The 21,190-nt window shown below is 38.8% G+C and overlaps 2 protein-coding genes across 6 annotated transcripts in view; one reads left to right on the forward strand and one right to left on the reverse strand.

Moving 5' to 3' along the window:
* Positions 1-8,987, forward strand: part of hnrnpa3 (heterogeneous nuclear ribonucleoprotein A3) — a 37,257-nt gene extending 28,270 nt beyond the window's left edge. Inside the window, exons 1-12 of one of the 5 annotated variants that reach the window (XM_066685820.1) lie at positions 850-869; positions 964-1,072; positions 1,591-1,713; positions 2,997-3,143; positions 3,317-3,527; positions 3,618-3,707; positions 4,918-4,989; positions 5,096-5,155; positions 5,307-5,441; positions 5,657-5,782; positions 5,887-5,958; positions 6,049-7,213. In XM_066685820.1, coding sequence (XP_066541917.1) covers positions 995-1,072; positions 1,591-1,713; positions 2,997-3,143; positions 3,317-3,527; positions 3,618-3,707; positions 4,918-4,989; positions 5,096-5,155; positions 5,307-5,441; positions 5,657-5,782; positions 5,887-5,942 — 1,098 coding nt within the window. In that variant the 5' untranslated portion in view covers positions 850-869; positions 964-994 and the 3' untranslated portion in view covers positions 5,943-5,958; positions 6,049-7,213. The other 4 variants (XR_010804611.1, XM_066685822.1, XM_066685823.1 and 1 more) reach the window with 4 other exon arrangements.
* A 131-nt stretch (positions 8,988-9,118) lies between these two features.
* Positions 9,119-19,465, reverse strand: nfe2l2a (nfe2 like bZIP transcription factor 2a). The gene is made up of 5 exons (XM_066685819.1): positions 19,268-19,465; positions 13,845-14,117; positions 12,180-12,275; positions 11,885-12,022; positions 9,119-11,429 (listed from the first exon to the last, which is right to left on the reverse strand). Exons 1-5 carry the CDS (start codon positions 19,307-19,309, stop codon positions 10,197-10,199), a joined length of 1,782 nt encoding a protein of 593 aa, XP_066541916.1. The 5' UTR covers positions 19,310-19,465; the 3' UTR covers positions 9,119-10,196.
* Between the last annotated feature and the right edge of the window lie 1,725 nt (positions 19,466-21,190).

Below are 21,190 nucleotides of genomic sequence, written 5' to 3' on the forward strand. Positions count from 1 at the left end.
ATGACTGTGTTTTGTCCATTTAATATGTGCATTAAGATTTTAAGGATTGAGTTTGGAAGTTGCCAGCAGGTGTCTTGTAATTTTTAAATAAAATCACAAATTACTCAATGACTATATATTATATTTTCACTGATAAAATAGAAGTATATTGTATTTAATAAAAAAAAAACCCCACAGTATTCTATCATTAATAATGTGTGAAGTATTCTGAGTTTGCTTCACTCTTCTGCACGGTATGTCGACCGGATATTGGTGATTGCAGCAGCTGTGATAGATCGTGATAGATGGTGATATGTCAGAGCGGAGTCCCTCGCCCCCTGGTGGTGATCTCTGGTGTCACAGCAGTGTGCTAATAGGACGGGTACAGACGCTGCGACATGGAGGTAACATCTCTTTATTAGCCTTACTATTACTCTGTCCATGTGTTGTTATTGAATGACGCATAAGGCGCAATAGGACTAATACGTCGCAAGATACATGCATATTAAACAGTAGTTCGCTTTTCTACTGCAGTTAGCGACTGCTGACCAGTAGCTAACGTTAGCCACACAGCTAGCTGTTTTATGACTTAAATGGCGTATGCCATGACAAAATTACAATGATTTGTTAATATCTGCTGATATGCAGAACGCTTTACGTTAATCAAATAGCGAACTTAAAGCATTGTTTAAACCATAATGAATTCGTGGATGTGATTTTTGTCTACACTGGTTAACTACGAGGCTGACCATTAGGTTTTGATTGTAATTGTCCATTCCATCTTAAGTAGCGCCGCTGTTACAGTCTATCTTCAGACGTCATGTAACCGCTGCGATATTTAAGGTGGAGCGGATAATTTGAACAAGAACCTGGAGACCGATAGTCTTACTGTTTGTATATTCTTGCACGACTTTCGTTTGGTAAAATTAAGGCTGGTGGAATATTTTAAACGTAACGGTGCTTTAAATACAGGCTTCTCCACAGATGTGTTGCAGGAGTTACACTGGCTAACAATATGGAGGCGAGGGAGGAAAATGGCTCTAAAATGGCGTTTGATGGAGAACCGGTTTGGAATTTTCTAGACGCCTCAGAGGCGAGTCAAAACGACAGCTGTTGTAAGACTGATTTCCAGAAAAATGCGCGTCCACGAAAAAAAAAAATCGTGCGTTGTGGGACCTTACACGTACCACTATTCGCGTAACGTTTTTGTCAGCGAACAGTGGACGAGTTTGATATCTACAAATTTAGTGTCCATTTGTAAGTCAAGAGATGGAGATAAAATTTAAAAGGATTAACGACTAAAATGTACGCAACTGTAAGGGATATCTGTATTTATTTTAAAAAGTGATTAAAATAATAACATTTCTGTACATTTTAAACAACGTATAGGAAAAATATGTTTTGCTTCTCGGTTCACTATAGCTTTGCTACAGGAAATATTATGACTCAAGATCGTAACAAATTATTTATTGATTGTGTGCTGTAATAGTTTATGGGCACAAGCAAGCCTTCCAATAATAATAAAAGTTTAATGATATAATGTCTTCCTTGTGTATGTGTTAATTGTTGTTTTTTTTTTTGTTTTTTTGTTTTTTTTTTGTATGTCAACAGGGCCATGAGAGTAAGGAGCCAGAACAGCTGAGGAAGTTGTTTATTGGCGGCCTCAGCTTTGAGACAACGGAGGACAGCTTGCGTGCTCATTTTGAGCAATGGGGCAAGCTTACAGACTGTGTGGTTGGTAACCTTTGGAATATTCATCATAATGTTGCTCCCTTTTAAAGGTGACATTCAAAATTGTAATCAAAAAACGCTTAAAAAAATAAAAATAAATTCTAAAGCTGTTTCCACACCATTTGCTGTTGTTGAGTCCGTTTGCGTTCTGGAAACTAATCTAATATTTATATGAAGCCCCAATGTCAGTAAATGAGTAGTAATAATAATAAATTAAAAAAGGCTCTGTCAGACATGCTAGTATTTCTCTTTCTCTGCTCATGGCAAAGAAATGGCAGAGCCCTCCAAACATTGAAAATGATGATGAGATGAGAATATCTCTTTATTCCTGCTCCATAGGTGAGTAAAATTCACCTATTTTAGCTGATCTAGATTATCTAGGTAAGAACCCAGTCTAAATTTAAGAGACTGCTTGAAAGTAAACACTGAGCCAAAGTGCTACATACAACTCGAGTTGCAAGCTAGTTTTTGTGGTAATTTAAACCATGACTAAAAACGTAAGTTAAACTTCAAGCCACGTAAAAATAAGAACTGTTTTTCTCCTTGAATATCCCGTTCCACCAAAGAGGGGACTTCTACTAAATGGGGAAGCAGTTCTCAAGTTCTCTCTTTAGCTGTCTGTCTCTCTAATATTGAGACATTTAAGGAGCCCACACACTAGACAACATGGTAGACGCATACACATGCAGTACTCGTTTGTCTAGAAGGTGTGTATATGGCTGGAGAAGGGGTGGAGTCTGTATAGTTTGAAAATCCAGCAGTCTTTGACATTTTACATCTGAAAGGAAATAAGAACTGTCGAAAAACAGATAACACCAGACGAAACAGAATACAGACACATCCTTTGCCAGACTGTGTTGTCCACTCTTTGGTTGACGTGCCTCCATGTTAGTTTGTTGCAGTCTAACTGTTTTTGATGATTGAAGGAGCGTTGTTATACGTTGTTATACGTACATAACAAATATATATATATATATTTGTTATGTACGTGTTACCCACCTATGGAGCAGGAATATAGCAAGATCCTCATCTAGGTTCATGCTTTTCAACGTTTGGAGTTCCTTCAGTTGTCTAAAAAAAATTATCACAGCATGCAAACATACTGGAGAGCTAGCAAATGGTGAGGCAAAATCTTCAAAATTTTATGTGTTTTTTGACTTAAAATGGCCTTTTTAAGATGCTGTGCTTCTGAGAATAAATAAACTAGAAACAACTGCAGTTCCCCACAATCTCAGACTTTATCATTTGTCATTTATTGTGATTTTACTAATTGTCTTTATTCACAGGTAATGCGGGACCCAGGAAACAAGCGATCACGAGGTTTTGGCTTTGTAACATACTCATGTGTATCTGAAGTTGATGCAGCAATGACAGCTCGACCTCACAAAGTTGACGGTCGTGTTGTTGAACCCAAACGAGCTGTTTCCAGAGAGGTATTGTCATACAACCATACTGCCAGTAATTACTAATAGATTTCTTGATGTTAAGTAGCTTTTTAAATTTTACAGTTAAATTTAGCAGAAATTGAACAAAATCATGAGGTCATGCTATTATTGTGCACTACCTACATTAAAAATATCATATTGATGTTTTTTCTGTTATTTAGGATTCAAATAAACCAGGGGCCCACTTGACAGTGAAAAAAATCTTTGTTGGAGGGATAAAGGAGGATACGGAAGAGTATCACATACGTGAATATTTTGAGCGGTATGGGAAGATTGAGAGCATTGACATTATGGAAGAGCGACCAACAGGGAAAAAGAGAGGATTCTGTTTCGTAACTTTTGATGATCATGACACTGTGGATAAAATTGTTGGTAAGAAAATGTTCAGAAATGTCTTACTTTTTGTTGTTGTTCTGCTTATGAATGTACCAAAAAGTCCAATTTGTGTTCTCATTTCTCTAGCCCAGAAATACCACACCATAAACTCCCACAACTGTGAAGTCAGGAAAGCACTGCCCAAACAGGAAATGCAAGCAGTTTCTAACCAGAGGTGTAAGTACAACATTGGCATGAAAAATGTATTTTAATGTGTTTGTGCAAGGCACTTACCATACTTATTCCTTTTTAAGTGTAAGTGTGTAATAGCATCAATTTTATTAAAAAAAATAGTTTTGGTCTCGTTTTATGTGGCTCCAGTTAAAAACAGGCTACATCAGGGTTTTTCCTGGCTTCAAATGAGGTGGAGGTGGTTTTATTCTGATCAGGTGCATGCACATGTACACTGACCATACCTTGAAACTAGTTCGCTTTTTACAAGTAACATGTTTAGGAGTCTTAACAATTAAATAATTTGAATAAAATGCTACATTTCAAGTTTAAAGTGCGTTGTAAAACCGTTTCATGCTTTAGTAATTATTTACTGTGTTTGAGCCACTACGGTATTTAAAATAGTTTTTTTATATTTTTTTATTTTTTTTTTAAATGTACTTATTAATTGGTTTTGTACAGGAACCTGTTACAATCTGGGGAAATATTTAAATGGCATGCTACAGTATTTAATACATTACTGTATGGCTGCTCATGTTAATGTAAGATCATTGCAATATAGCAGTACAGCAAACTCTTGAATATCATCAGCTTTACTGTAAAACACACAAGCTGAATTATTTATTTATTTGTTTGTTTGTTTGTTTTCCCCCCTGAAGCAAAGAATCCTTTTAAGTGGTCCACTTAATTTGTTTTGCCATTCCCTTGTCTCTCTATTATTCAGTTTTGAAAGCAGGCAAGATTAGTTTTTTTTTTTTGGTTTTTATGATTTTTAATGAGTGCATTTAAATTCGCAGTTGCATTTAGCTAAATGTGAAGTGGAGACCACATGATCTACAGAGTTTAAAGGGTTTTTTTGTTAGATGCTAAAAGTAAAGCCATTTGGGCTTTGTTTAAGACATGAGGTTTGCTTGTGTAGAGTATATAATATAATTGTGATAAACCAGTTCTCATTTCCATTGAACTAAAAAAAGAACCCCTCAGTTAGTTAAAAGATATGCAGAAGTATAACATGCACAAAGCCAGTTGTTCCGAAAATATTGTTGAGAGTTCTTTCTCAGACCCGTGTGTGTAATTTTAAAGCTTTTTAAATTAAAAACAACCATATTTTATACTTTTCTCTTATGTTTTCTAATTGCCAGGAAGGGAGAATTTATTAGCTTTCAAGTTTTTATTTATTTATTTATTATTATTCATTAATTTGTTTTAATTCTAGATCGTGGTGGTGGTGGAGGAGGTAATTTTATGGGCAGAGGTGGCAACTTTGGAGGGGGTAATTTTGGCAGGGGTAAGAAAGCAAAAAAAAAATTAAAAACCTCACCTTTTACTACCTGTTCATATGGTTTTATCAAGCGGAACGTTTTTTGACACTTAAACACACTTGTTCTGCACAGGAGGATATGGTGGGGGCAGAGGAGGCTATGGAGGAGATGGCTACAATGGATTTGGTGATGGTATGATCTGAATTTTTAAGGACAGCTTATAATTACATGTGGTTTTTACACTTTGTTTGCGGTTTTAATATCAGAGCAAATAATCTTGTGCATCAAATTTACCAAGCACTGTGAAAATCTGCTAGATTTGACCGTGTCTGCCTGTCTTCAGGTGGTAACTACGGTGGTGGCCCTGGCTATGGAGGTGGCCGTGGAGGATTTGGTGGAGGCCCTGGCTATGGTCACCAGGGAGGAGGCGGTGGCTTTGGAGGATATGACAACTACAATGATGGGCGGAGTTTTGGTGGTAATTGATTTGAATTGGTGTACACTTTGGGCCCTACTGGCTTTTAGCAAAGATCAAATATGCACCATGATGAGATGTTTTCCTCAAAGTAGTTTGACCAATTTATATTTATGCTCAATTTTTTAGCGTGTATTGGCTATGTTAAATATTAAAGGGCTTGTTTACTACCTCAATGAGGACAACTCACCAGTGGTCCTGTTTTCTGTGAATTTAAGGGAACTTTGGTGGTGGAGGAGGTGGAAATTATAATGACTTTGGAAATTATGGAGGACAACAGTCTAACTATGGCCCCATGAAAGGGAATAACTTTGGAGGGAGGAGCTCGGGTGGACCATATGGAGGTAAAACAAATCTCCCAGACCATACTGTACTATAAGCGCATGCATTGTAGGAGGTGGAATCAACAGGAGGATAGGTGCATAATGTTTTGTTTTCATGCTTTCAGGTGGCTATGGTTCAGGTGGTGGTGGAGGAGGAAACTATGGGTCAAGGCGGTATTAATGTGTGTATGTTTATGGTAAGTTCCGTTTAACACCACTGATTAATCAGACTTAGAGTTTTGTTGACCTAGAATAACTATTTGTTTTATCCTGTATCTATTCAACAGGGTTCAGGTGGACAGTTAGCAGGAGATGAGATGAAAGGAGAGGTCAGGAAAGCAGCAGGTTACTGTGAGAAAGCCAGGACCTGCTAGTCAGAGCACTAAAAATGGAAACTCAAAAAAGGACTGTGCACACTAGCTACAATGAGCAAGAGTGTAGCCAGGTACTCATGATCTAGTATGTGTTAGTGTATGTACATTCCTTTTAATATTCTTTGCTAGTTTTTACCCCCCTTTATTTTACATTTTTGTGTATTTTAGAAGCCTTGCTTTTTTCTTTTCGGAGATATTTATCACGTCACAGTCGTTGTAAGATTTTATATGGAATGGTCTTAAATGATTTTCTCTCCACACTATTAGATTTATGTCTTTACTTCATATAGGTATTGGTTATTTCAAAAGAAAAAAAAACAGACTTTTGCTATGGGATTTCTGTTTTTGTTTTAGTCTCTTTTTTTGGTTTCAAGGCAGTGATGCTTAATGGTGTCAAGTGTAATTTTCTGTTAGTGTGTATGTGACGTCTTGTGTTGTATGAAACGGTAATAAGCAGTGCGGACTTGTCAGATTTGAGGGCATGTAACAGATCCACTTGTATAAATAGAAGTCTAGATTGTTTAACTATTTTGCAAAGTGACAAAAGAAAACAGATTAAATAAAGTTGTGTAGAAAATTCTCTAATCAAAATTTAGTTCATCATTGAGTCTGGAAGCAAGTGCAGTTGTTTTGAGTGATTGTTGTATGTGTTCTGATGAAAGTGTAGCCAATGAACCCAATGTGAAATATTTTAAAGATACATCAATGTGATTTAAAAGGGGTCTTGGAACGTTTAGGCAGAGGACACCAAACTGGTCTCATTTGTCCTTTATGGATGTCAGACACAGCCTTGCGTCTCGCCAGACAGCAGACTATCAGAACAGAGAAGGGGGGGACCTCGAGCTGAATCTATAAAGGAAATCCATCAGGTGATCTACAAGAAAGATAGTCCGTTTCAAGTGTAGCCTAACCGTCCGAGAGCAGCTGAAACTAGTCAGAGACTTGCAAGTTAATGGATCCCAGAGGTGACAGCCAGTGCAAGCTAGCAATGGAAGGGGAATGTGTGTGGGTTTGAGACACAGGTGAATAAGTGACAGAAGAAGAAGATGGCAGTATAAGAACCAGGTAAGAGTAATCATTCTGCTTAATTTTCAGATTGAAAACGAAGTGGCTGGTCAGAAAATCATGTATGACACGTTTACAACGAAAGTTCTGGATGGGTAAGACTGATTCCTCAAATTGTGTGGACCATTGTTAAATATCCTCCCATAGCCAGAGACAGTGCCTGAAAGCTGCACGTCAGTTTCTGCTTATTCCTTAACATTTGACATTACACATAGAACTAGTCTGAGTTTCTCTCAAAGGGTGAGCTCAATATCAGGTGCCCTGTAATAAGTAATTGGATGCAGTGTGTGAGGTGCATTTTGCTGAGTTTCAAAATGCAAATGGTGACAGTTTATGGGCATCTTTTGGTGATTTATTTTTTTACTTCTATTAAACATTCTTAATTACTTTTTCATTATTTTACCCCATCAGTGAAACACATCTGAAAGCAGCTATAGGCTAGGCTTGCCTGTTGTATAGGAAGTGAACTACTTCCTCTAATTCCACTTTTATTAAAGGTGGTTTAAACTTTTTTTTTTTTCTCCCCTGCATTATGAAATGAAGAGTAAACTTGTTCAGTAGTTGAATTCTCCTGAGTGGCAGAAAAAGTAGCCTTCAAAGATTACTCGACTGAAGCTTTAAACCAATGAGAGACGACATAAACAGCACTTTACTGTGGCTCTTGTCAAGGAATGGCAAATTTGGGCAGCAAGTTTAGTCAGGTCTTGAAGTTCATATGTTGGACATAGGAAAAATGGACATGGGAATCTGAGCAAATTGCAATGAATAGACAACAGAGTCAGAATCTCTTTAAAAAGTATTTTTCCCCAGTATTTAATGGTTAATGCCTATCAAAAGTGGTCCAAGGAAGAACTACCTGTGCACCAGGATCATGGGTGCCTCAATCTCACTGCTGTGCATGGATAGCAAACTCTAGCTCAACTTGTCTGAGCCCACAAGAGTTACTGGAGAAGAAATTCCTTTTAAAAATAAATAAATCATAAAAATCAATGCTGTCTCTGATTGAAGGCATCAGAACACAGTGCAAATGCAGTTTGCTGTATAGCTACAGACTGATCAGAGTGCCCTAGCTGACCCTTGCCCATCACTGAAAGTATTTTCATTGGGCACATGAGTATTAGAAATGAACCATGGAGAAATGAGGGAAGGTGACCTGATCTGATGAATCACGTATTACTTTTAAACATTTTTTTTTCCATCCCTAATGACTGCGGTATCTGGAATGGTCCAAGCAACGTTATTAAGGATTTCAAGTTATTGACTTGACCTTCAAATTTCTCAGATACCTGTGAACATGTGGATTCACTTGGTTCTTAAATGAGTTTCTTTAAAAACGTTAGTTTACTTCTCAGATAGCTTCCATATTAACTATATGGAGTTTTCTTTATATCTGAAATTAATGCTGCTTACTTTAAGTAAATAGTTTAACACTTCACCCAGAGTATAGCTTTAATCCTGAATTGTTAATGTCTGCTTTATCAGTAGCAAACTGCTGTAAAAATGATCCCATCCCACATGCTTGATCAGATTTGTATTTCAACAAAAGTCTAGTTTGTTTCCTTGTTGTTTGGTTATGGGAGGATATACACTTATTTACTCAGGGATAGTGTAAAAACAACTCAATTTTGCAGCACACGTTTTAATGTATATATATTAAGTGCTTTTTTTTTCCACTTTAAAGTATGCTCAGTTTGTATGTATGCATCTATCATGACATCTACCATTCAATTTTTTTTTTTTTTTTTTTAAATAAAGATGTTTTGTACGTCCCCAGAGTCATTTTCCCTGTAATTTCTGCTGGTCCAGTTGTGAAATATTTACAAACTCAAGTTGATGTTTTGTTCTCTTCATACTATTCATCAGTTGAGATAGAGATATATATACACACACAAAAAAAATGTGTATAATATTAGTAATAATTAAAAAAAAAAAGTTCACATGCAGTTAAATTAGACAGTTGAAACATGCCGTAAAGCTTGGGGTTGTGCAGTTTACACTGCAATTGTGGCTTGGCTTTAGGTGAGCCACCTTAAGTTATTGTGTAACAGTTCAAGTCCAAGGGCTGGAATCCAAACAAGCCATGTCAGGAGCAGAACTATGCAATTTTAATGACATGTAATTTGTCAAAATGATACCCGATCATTACTTTAGCATAGGAGGAGCTGGCATGGGTAAATTCTTATCTTTTATACAAGATATAATGCAGCTATTCCTATAGGTTACTGGCTCTTTAAAGCAGCCGGTCCTGTTTGTTCAGGTTAATGGTTTCTGTAATGCCGGTGTGGAGGTAGGCTGGCTTTCAAATAGTGTTTTGCTGGTGAAAGTGCTTGACAGTGTAAACACTAATGTGCAGAGCTCTGCTTTTCTTCTTTGTCCGATAGGGCTTAGCAGAGCCATCATACAGGTTTCACATGGGCAACAGTCAAACAATGGGTCTCTGTTGCGTAACCCTGTGTGGTTAGGTTCCTAGTTCAAGAGCAGTTGTGACTTGTATAAAAAAATCATTATATTCTCGAGTATCTTTTTCCTAATGTGCCCTTTTGAAACAGTTGCGTGCACCTCAACCATGTTAGCAATGATAAAGTCATCACCTGATTAAAGAAATGTTTTATTTTTTTTATAAAGCACAAAGTAAAGAGATAAAACTGCAGTAGAATTGTAAATTAAGATATAAAAACAGACAAGTGCCAGTGATTGCAACAAAATTAATAGCATTCTAAAACAAGATAGATATATATACAGAACATCATATTTCAATAGCGAATAATGTATAAATGTATTTACAAACCATAGATAAAACAATCTCATAAAATATAAAGTACAAAATATAACATTAAGAAAGTAGAATAAGCAAAAACTATATAATAGTTCTGCTATCTTTACTGCTAAAGATTAAGCAAAAAGACCTATAAAGTCTTTGTTTTTGTTTTTCATCTTTTGCATAGTACTTAGCTTAGAATATGCAGTACCAAGAAGAAGGAAGCGGAAGAAAAGTGCTAGTTTCTCTTGATGAGAGTCTTTTTGATGCGGGGAACGAGAAAGACGCTGCCGTCAGATGTCTGCTGCAGGGAGTATTCGTTGGGAGAATAGGGCTTTCCCTGCTCATCCTTCAACATGCTGAAGACCTCCAGGTACAGAGAATTCAGCTGCCGTTTCATTTCCTTCAGGCTGCTGCTGTTCTTGTTCTTCTCCTCCATCAGCCGATCCTTCTCCTCTTTCAGAGAGTCCAGCTCATACTCTAGGCCCATGATATTCTCCATCTTCCGCTTGCGGCAGTTCTGTGCTGCCACTTTGTTCTTGCCACGGCGGCGGATGTCCCGCACCAATGCCAGCTGGGCCTCGTTGAGCTGGTGCTTGGACATCAACTCGTTGAATTCGTCCACGGGCAGGTTGATGATCATGTCCACGGTGAAGGGAATCTGCAAGGTCTTCGCTCTCTGCTCGTCACGAGAGAGCCGTGCCTCTGAGCGCTGCTTCTGCTTGTCTTTGGTGAAGGGAGCTTTGGAGAAGCCGCTGTCCTCTGGCAGCTCTGTGTTTCGCTGTGTGGGACTGTTCGCTTGCTCCTGGCTCAGAGGGGGATTTTCAAGGTGGGACTGTTGGGAACTGTCACTTTGGATGAACAAGGGAAACATCTCCACATAATCTGATTCCGCACTCCCAGGACCATCCTCAATCTCGTCCATTTCTGAGTCGCTGAAACCAAAGGAACCATCTCCATTCAGGGACTTCTCAGGAGAGCTCATTTTTGGACTAGCACCCAGGGACAAACCAGAGTCTGAATCTGGAAATTCTGCCATGTCTTCAGGTTTAGCTGTACTGAAATCTCCTGGAGAGAGGCTGTGAAGGTCCATGGGTTTCAACAAAGGGTCACTGGCTAGCTCATCCAGCTGAGCCACCGTGTTTGACCCTTCACATGTGAGAGGGGCAGCATTCACTTTTGCCTCTAGGTCAGAATAGAATATGTCAGAAAAATCATCTGCTCCAAAGCCTTCATTTACATCTGCAGGTTTCAGAGTCATCTGATTAAGGCTGGGTGGCACCACACTGTTAAAACCTCCATCGTAGGTGCTGATGTACTTGGGAGGACACATTTCGGCAGTGTTAGTGGTGATGTCTCCCAGTTCAGGCAGGTACTGGCTGTTGTAGCTAGACTCCTGCATGTTTTGAGCAGGTGCTGTGTTCACATATCCTGTGATATCCAACATGTCCTGCATGTTGATTAAGCAGTGCTACAAAAAATACAATAAATCAGTGTTATCATATATCAGAGTAGAAAAGCATTATAATAATTCAACAAATAAGAAGTTAAAGTAAATGCGTCAACTGTAACTCAGCTGGATCTAGTTAGGTCTAAAATTGGAACCAAAACAAAAACAAGTGAAGCAAATATTCTCCAAAGTAGCTAGTCAAAACCACAGGGTGACCATAAAAGTGGGTCATGTGGTTTGTTACTAAGGAAACAAGCAAATTGAGGCCTCTGTCTTCTACATGAGATAGGAACTAGATCACAAGGTTATGTACCTGAAAGTCTGTCTCTCTTTTTCTCACACTTTCTCTCTCACTGCCTCTGGCCAAAACACTGATCTGAACTTCTCCCAGTGCTAAGCTGTGCTTTTATCCTTCTCAGTTTGTGCAAGTTCTGCTGAATTATCTCATGAATATGAAAGTTTGTTCTGAGCCATACTTGCAGATCCATCCAAGTCTGGTTCATTGGGCCAGGCATCAAAGGATTCTGGCTAAGGATGGGCATTTCTCCAGGCATCACTAGATGGCTGTTGTCTGTTGAGGGTGGAATGGAGGGATCCAGACAAGCAGGAGCAGGCTACAAAGTAAAACAAAAACTTGTTTAGGGAAGTTCTCAAAGTTCTGCAGAGTTTCAAAGAGCATGTGACTAGTTATGTTTATGTAGACTTGCATGCTCCGCATCAGCGAGGTGTGAAGCTATGACGTGGCTCTTATGTGCGTTATTTTTCTCTTACCTCTGCTGGCTCCACTAGAGGGAATGTTTCTGCCAACAGCTGCATGCACTCATCAAATGACATGGCGTCTCCATCGTCTTCTGTAAAGGCCAAACTCTGCACACACAAAGCCAGACGCATCCATGTAAGATCAGTGGTTTCACACCCAGAGACGATGGTACAAGATTCCGACCTCTGACATTTCAGATCCTCACCCCGGATCAATTTCAATCAATAATTCAATACTGAAACACTGTAGGACATCACACCATGTCACACCACATCTAAATGAGTAATGGAGCAGAGTGCTATTAGTTTATCTTATAAAGGTGTTTCTCTGAAACGCTGTGCCATCTAATGGGAAACCTGAACCACCTGAGTTCCAGTAATTACACAAAAGCAGCAGTAACCTGGCAACCTAGCATCGTCACCCCACTGCGTTAACAGAAGGGTGGGTCGTGTCCTAGAAGAGCATGCATATTGAGAGCATACTTGTGTATGTGTGGAAGGATATCTGTTTACCTGTATGATTTCACAAATGCTTTATTAACATTTGTGGGCACGCATGTGTTTAAGCCTATGAGAGTATCCATACATGTTTAGCACTCCAGTGTCCAGATTTTAGAAGAAAAACAGGACTAGCCTACAACATACATCATACCTATATCATGGGCATCAGAATGGTGTATTAAAGTGCATATAAGCAATTAATTCATAAATTAATCTCCAATAATCTCACATGAGAAGCAATACCATTGGCCCCATGATTTAGACACTTGCATTTTTCTTATTTGCCCTAATTTGACCCTAAAGTTATATTGTAATGTAAGAGGTAGTTTATGGACATACTGTGAACCTAAGTTCCATCCCTGAAATCCAATAAAACAACAGTAGCTACATGTTCTCAACTCTTCCATTATTGTAGCCCTCTCATTCTCAAATGACTACATTATGTCTTGTCAACTGTAGCTTTGCTTTGCCATTGTTACTTTGAAGATTGTTGATTAACCCAGAGTGTTGTATGCCAAAGTGTCAGGCAGTATTTATTGTTACTAACATATCTCACATTGCCGTATCAATGCTTTGTTGTCCTTGGAAATGATAAACACAGGGCATGGCAGTAGCTGGAAATCATTTTTATCAAGAGAACAATTCATTAAATGTGGTGACGGAATAAGCATGAACCTGTGCAAACATCTGGGCAACAAATGCTGGGTGAAAATGGTGAACTAAATGAACTAAACATAACTGTTCACCCTGTTTAAATATTTGTGCATATCTTTATACACATTACATGTTTTTTTTTTCTTCAAATTTCAGTATATAATTTCCATTGAACATTAAATGTATAATATGCACCACTGTAATTGTGGCAGACCACCCAACTTGTAAGAAGCCTGTCAAAAACAGTTTTAGGTAACAATAAAGGCAGTGTTTATCATAATAGAGTGCTGATGTACTTTGTATCAATAAATCCACATTCAATAAAATTTATCATGGAAGAAAAAGAAAATTCATGGTGGTATTTAATGCTTTATGTATACACCGATACATTTAACATGTCCTGACATGCATCTGTGTATGGGTGAGAGACCTCTACAGGAGCCCTGATGGCTTGCATCAAAAGATTGCTAGAGAGAGAGAGAATAAGAAAGAGTGTGTGTATGTCTGTGTGTGTATGTTTACCTGTGTGATCTCTGCAGGTGCAGTGTTAGCGTGCGTCAGAGCATTGTTGGTAGGTGTGGGCCGAGGCACAAACTCTCCCGTTTCCTCGTCAAGCTGCAGCTGGGCGAGCAGGGCTTTCTCTTGCTCTTTCACCCTCTGCTGCCTCTTCTCCTCCTCCAGCTCCCTCTGCCTCTGCAACTGTACCTCCTTCTGTCTGTAGCTGAAGTCAAACACTTCCCTGCCCGCACCCAAGTCTATATCCTGCCTCCACAGGATATCAATCAGATCCATGTCCTACAGAGAGAGAAAGAGAGGGAGAGAGAGAGAGAGAGAAAGAGAGAGAAGCTTTCAGCACCTTGCCACCACACCCTATGGGTCTCTGAGGGAACCGCTGTGTTTCGATACACAGCAGTGCACACGGCACCCATCCCACCCCATCCTAGCTCAGCTCACAACTCACAATGTGATCATGAATGTAATGTAGAGGAGGCAGCATGAATAATAGATGCTCTTCTCCTCTTTCCTCACATCTCTGAGACCCACCCACGGTGGACAGATACAAACACACACACACACACACTCCACTGAGCATCAGACATACTACAGAGGCACACAATATATTCAAATTACAAAAAACAACAAAACATATTGTTGCTGGAAAAACAAAGTCTTGCATATTCATTTCTGCACTGTTGGAAACTGAAATCATGAACAAACCCATGTTTGGTCCAACAGTGACATTGTACCAGAAATGGAGCTGTGAACCTTAACATTTTTAAGAAAACAGATTTCAACAATGCCTCAGAACTTTCAGAGAGAATATTCACATTGGCTCTGGTTCAGTTAAAACAGACAGAATTTATGTCTGACTTATTGTCTAACATGGCACTGTCAGTGTGATCTTCCTTAACTGAGACTGGTTGAATGAATAACCAAGCATATCAGCAGGTTACGCCAGGCAGCCATTGGTGTGTTCAGTATGAGCTGACCATTGAGAGGGTAAAGACAGAAGGACACTTCTGACTCCTGAGTATCCTTGTTATTCACATATGTTGACGTAGCCTTCGTATAGCAGTGGAAATAATGATGATTTCTTTCTATGTTTAGAGTCAGCCAGAGAGCCAGTGGCTAAGGGAAATATCAAACCTCACAGCACCCAGGACCAAATGAGACCACATAGTACTAAGGGCTGCTGATTAGATAAGCTTTGTAACCAAAGCCTTTATTGGATTTTCCACTGGCAGCCAGGTGTAAGAAATATTTCATACGCACAGATATGACAAAGGTCACATGAGCAGATTCAAACTAAAAATCACAGGTTTGTTTGGCATCACCTGCTTCCCTTGCAGTTGGTGAGATATTTGTAAGTTTAAAAAAAAGTCAAACATCTATACGAAACAGAATAACCTACAAATGGTAGAAACAGGATGGGCTTTTAGGAAAGTTTGCCTTTACATCTACATGGCTGACAGCCAACACTATAAACAGCGATTACATCAAGAATGTCTAGAAGTAAACATTTAGTCCTTTTCCTCTTTCCACAATCGTCCACCATCTCCTCATTTCATTTATTTACAAAGAGAAAACACTGCACTTCTAGTGGGAAATTGTGTAAAGTTTGTGTAGAAGGTCAGAGAATGATGTGAGAGCATGTGACTCTGCTAAAGTCTGTAAAAAAATATACTTCCTCTGACTGCTGGTCACAAGGCCTGCCACTAGGAAGACAGAGGACTAAACAAAGCAGAAGTGGCTACTGCGTAAAAGAGGGTATTTCTATTGAAATTACTATGGAAAGTAACAGCATTTGCATATGATTAATGAAAAAAAATATATGTAACTCATATCTAACCCACTGTGGACACATGCGAAGGAGAACATCTTATAATTAGTAATTAGGCTATTTTTCCAGTTTCAAAAAATAGAAAAATAAAGTTAACAAACACTCCCCAAGAGAGAAAAAAAACCCTAAGACAAATGAAAGTTTTCCTTAACAAACAAAAAAAATAAGAGTTGAATTTGTAAAGCCAAATACAGGCTTCCAAAGAGCAGCAATTCTGTGTGTGTATGTGATGCCAGAGGTGCAGCGTCCCTCAGTCCTGACCCCACACTGACTTCTGTATTATGTCAGGTCCATCCTGGCATATTTCAAGCCAGAGACACTGAGTAGCAGTAACATGGGTGCCGTGAGTGCTTTAGGCCAGGTCTCATTAATCTATGAGAGTCAGACACACTTTTGCAGGCCCAGATTACTGCTGCAGGGAGGGAGGGGGAGTGGGAGGGAAGGAGAGATGATGAAATATCTAAACAAGAACTAAATGGATCCCTCTCACGACAAGCCTGGCCTGACCTCCCACACACTTACAAAACTGTCGCTCTGCTTCTTTCTCTCTCCTTCAGTTGGAAGAATGAATAAAAGTATTAAGCTGTTTGATGTTTTCTTAGGTGGGACGGTTTATGTGGGTGTGTTTCATAATGTCAATGCCTCCTCATATAAACACCCCAATTGGTGTAATGTTACCAAATTAAGAAATACAAGTTCCCGTTTCCTTATGCTAGGGTTGTTGTTTTTAAACAGAATCAAAACATTGTATTGTTACAATGTTACTGTCATTCATAATGTGTTTAAATATTGAAATGGATTTTCACACGCTCCTCGCAAACTTCTTTTTTCGTCTCACACAATAAACATTACATTCTGAACCATAAGGATGCTGAGCCTTTTTTTGGTGTTGTTTTGTTCAAGTCCAAATGTATGATCTTAGGCTGATAGACTAACACTGTCTTATACATAGACTTCAGTTTGAAATATATTTGTTATTACATATTTTCTAGGAAATATTTGAAATATAGCCCCCTCCAGGGTGTGTTCCTGCCTTGCGCCCAATGATTGCAGGTAGTGTCTGGACCCACCGCGACCCTGAACTGGATATATAAACTAAATATGTTTATTAATTATCTATCTGCAGCTATCATATGTATTAATATCAGATTTAACTTTGTCAGTGGAAGTTGACTGCACGTTTTGCAAACTTGCTTTCTGTTTTTCAGAGGTTCTATGCATAACAAAGCTGACAAATGTAACAAACTAGGTCATGATTTTTGGTTACAAACCGTGCCTCCTTCTTTCTCTCTCTCTCTCTCTCGCATGCAGTGGGAACATAATTCTACAAAGTATTTAAATGAAAATCCTCATATCAGAATGAAAACAATGTTTTTGTTATAAATTAAAACTGAAATGGTTTTAGATATTTTTGTTGTTTTTTATTTTTTTTATTTGCTTTTTTTTAAATCATTCACCACAATTATTTTTACCATGTGAATATGGTTTTCTGCAACCCTGATAACATCACTAAGATATGAATTCTATCTAGGGCTGAGAGTATAATCCATGTCGAAATTTTAAAACATGCATCCTGTGGTTGATTCATTTTCCAGTCTGGTTACTGCCTTCTTTTAATATTTAACTCCTTCGGTTGGGATTATGATGCAATTTTTGAAGATAGTTAGACAAATTACTGTATGTACAATACTTACTCTTATTCAGTGTTGTCCTACAAGCTCATTGTACTTTCTCTGGACAAAAGGTTTAGAACCAACGTATAATATCACAATATCAGTCTTTTAAAACTATGTACATGCTTTCGCATTTGTACTATATGATTACATAATCAATAATTCAGTCTAGTGATTAGGATATAATCTTCACTACACTACCAGCTAAGACAGAGCAATTAGCTAATTTAGCTCAGGTAATTTGACATATTTGGCTTGGTTCTCTGCTTCTCTGTGTCTGATTTATGTATTTTAGGAGGAATAAAGTGCAGGAACATTGTCAGGATCCCTGTTATCTATGTTCATGCTTTCACACTGCTTTCACACTGTTCGTTTTCACAGTCTATGAACTTGAGGAAGGAAAATGAGGAAGAGTTCCTGTAAAAATCAAGCTAATTTCCAGGTAGAGAAAGGCCTATGCTTCCTTTTGTTGGAAAATAAAGAAACCGAAGAGCTATTGTGTCATGGGCTAACAAAGACTTACCATTTTCAATAAAAAAAAAATAAAAAATGTACTGGCCAAACCTGTTCAGAACATGTTTACTATGCCAAGAGTAGAACAGACAGGTCTGATAACGTGTGGTGAAACCAGTTTGGGTGTACCGTCTGCTATCTTGTGATCATAGGAACAAGAACCTTTATATACTAGACTTCCTTCAGAACACAGACACACACGTAGCAGTGTAATGTTTCAATAATTTGTTTGTTTGAGTGATGTATTCTGAAGGTGTACCCTTCGTCCAGTGAGTACACACCGCCAATTCAGATAAAGGACTTCTGCTTAGGATTGTGTGCTAACCGTATTTTTATTTTACAAAGCAGGGTGCTCAACTTGCTCTACACTGATCTCTTAATTATACATACACCAACTTGACGTCATGATAAAGTGGTTTAAAGAAAACAACGACATTCCTGACCCGAGCCGGAGCGTGTGGAACTTAGCGATAGGTTGGCTACCCACTCCACGGATAACCGGGCGATATCACAGGCAAACTGGGGCAACGACGCTGTAAAATGGACTTCAGACAACCCACAACAAAAGCGTAGTCAAGAACCACATCTCGGAAACGCAGGATAACGGCGAACGTTTTTTATCCTGAACTCCTATGACTAATGGTGTGTTACACAGACGACATCTTGCCTTTAGCTGGACAGTGGCGATTTAAACTTTTCCCATATTATGGTTATTATTATTATTATTATTAATTACTATTTTTAACCGGATGATCTGACATTCATGACTTGGCAGAATTGATCCAACGGCATAAACCCAGGCTCGGGAACAAGTGCTGGAAACGCCTCCCTGTGATTCCGACTTTAAGAAAATAAAAGGCATTACAGTAATTTCCTGGTAACGTTGGAATATATTTTGGAACATAATATATTTTCTTACCATATCGAGATAAAATTAGACCTCTGAATTAACAAAATACAGTCGCACGGCTATATCCCAACGGTTTTGACGGTGTAGGGATAAATCTCAAATTCCTCCCTACTCCCTATCTAGTGCACTACACAGATCATTAAATAACAAATTCACTACCCAGAAATTATATGATTTGTCTAATAGAGAGCTATCTGTATTCAGTCATAAACTGCATGAGCTCAGGGCTAATATTTTGTGCATTATATTGAAAGCAGGATCCATAGTTTAAATGTCTACGTAGTGCACTACATAGGGATTAGGGAGCCATTTGAGAAACAGCCGTCTTCCCTAGAAAATAAAAGTTTCAGTCGCTCGGTAGCAGCCTCTCGATTCTCAATGTCAATGAAATACAGTAAACGTCACAAAAATAATATTTCCACATAATTAAATACAAAAAAAGTCGTTTTTAACATGACGTCAAGACACCACGAGCGAAATAGTATCGCTATATGAAAAACTTATTTACCTGTTGACTTGGGTTGATTTTAGGCATCTCAATCTCCATCATTTTTGCGAGATACTGCCTGCCGTTGACGTCGAAACTTCCAGAGGTGTATGTTCGTTACAATCCTCGTCTGTAATCGGAAATAATGTGTCAAAGAGTATGACTCTGTCACTGGATCCGTAACCGGCCGCCGCTGAAGGAAATAGTCTGTGGAGTTATGAAAATTCACGGAAAGCCCCAGACATTTGGTGGGCGTTTCCCCCGATCTATGCTCACCAATCAGAAAAGCGCGTTGACCGCCGGAGGTTTCCGCCTCCTTTTACATTCAGACGCAACCACAGGCAATCAGTCAGCTCCCCCCACCGTGGCAAACATGTAACCCACATTCTGAATACAGAAATGTGGACATAGGAGGCTTTTATCTTTAAATGTCAAATAAAGTACACTGGAACTCTGGTTTAGACACAGAGCCATAATATGCTTAATAAAAGCAAAAGTCGTCCAGCTCCCAAAAATGCACAAACGACCACTTTGCCTACATCCCAAAGTTAATCGGGAATGCCGGAGAGGTCATAAATACAGAGACTGACTCTATCTCTAAGGTGTCTCTCAAATCCCACTCCTGAATACACTGATTATCAGCTGATAAACTAAATCATGTGGTACAGGAGCAGGACCAACCAATGTGTGCACACCAGCAGTATGGGACTAAGAACTAAAATCTCAGAGAGATTTTCACATACACTTTAATTGTGAAAGTGTATATGGCTAATAATTTTCCAGACCCATCACTATAGTACATTCAGTTACTTAAAGAGTGCACTCTTTGCTAACACACTGAGCACATGCAACTTGTATAATCCCCACTGCAAGCACCTTTACTTTGGAGATGCCAAATATTAAAGTCATCAAATCCAAGGGTTGGAAAGAGGGATATAACGCTTACTGTCGAGCAGGGGACTTGTGTTCTCTGGAACGATGGGGTCCCAACTCATATTTCCCAGTAAACAAGGAACGTCCCTGAACGTTCAATATAGGTAAAAAAAAAAGTAGTCTGTCCGTCAAGGACATATTTTAAACGTCAATGGACGTCCAAAATCCATCTTAATAAGTTTGTTAAGTGGTGACTAATCGATAACGTCAGTGGACGTCCAAGACGCGTTTTATACAAGTAATTTATTTCGGGACCAATTAATAACGTCAATGGACGTCCAAAATACGTCTAATAGTCGTCTTTTCAATGTCTGTGTTTGGACGTCTTTTCAACTTTCATTTTCAACCTTAAGAGAACGTTGATTAGACGGCAGTCGTTACGTTATTTCAACGTTGAATCAACGGCTAATTGTTTATTGGGTTCTGAGATGAGTTAGGGTGATTTTTGTGATCCATAAGTAACTGCTGTGGCTACATGCAGTCTTGATTTCATAAGGACAATTGGTTAAACCGGTATCTGTGTCCATAGGACATCAGTGTAAGACGCCCGAGGGCCTTGAGAACCAACCTGTGACATTCTGTCTGTCAGCTTGCGACCTCTGCTGGCTAGATGTACAATTTATTTCGGATCCTAAAGGCCAGAAAGTGCCACATATTGGATTTCAGCCTAGCTTTTTTATCACGACCAATGCAGAAATCTTTCACCATTTTGAAGAGGTTATACAGTAGAACTGCTAGCAAGACGTAATTGGTCTCACACCAGACATCTTCATGAACTCATATCTGCTAATATGTGCCCAGATATGCGTGTTTAGTCGCTTTACTTGTGCTTTTAACAGTCTTCTGGGTTAGAGACGAAGCAAACCCATCGCAATTAGTCCCAGCTCGAAAGATGTCTGTAGCTAAATGAGGCTATTTTTATATTGACACGTATCTGTTAAGAACCCATGTACCTCCAGTTTCTCACAACTGTCGAGTACGGTACACCAATGTGTCTGAATCTACACCAAA

This window comes from Hoplias malabaricus, chromosome 12, assembly GCF_029633855.1.
Source record: "Hoplias malabaricus isolate fHopMal1 chromosome 12, fHopMal1.hap1, whole genome shotgun sequence".
Taxonomy (NCBI): domain Eukaryota; kingdom Metazoa; phylum Chordata; class Actinopteri; order Characiformes; family Erythrinidae; genus Hoplias; species Hoplias malabaricus.

What these genes read in the sequence shown, in the direction of transcription:
- nfe2l2a (XM_066685819.1), bottom strand. Translation starts at nt 19,309, where the DNA reads ATGATGGAGATTGAGATGCCTAAAATCAACCCAAGTCAACAG. An exon ending in AAATCAACCCAAGTCAACAG is followed by an intron (nt 14,118 to 19,267) that starts GTAAATAAGTTT and finishes CTCTCTCTGTAG; the next exon opens with GACATGGATCTGATTGATAT. An exon ending in AGACTTGGATGGATCTGCAA is followed by an intron (nt 11,430 to 11,884) that starts GTATGGCTCAGA and finishes TATTTTTTGTAG; the next exon opens with CACTGCTTAATCAACATGCA.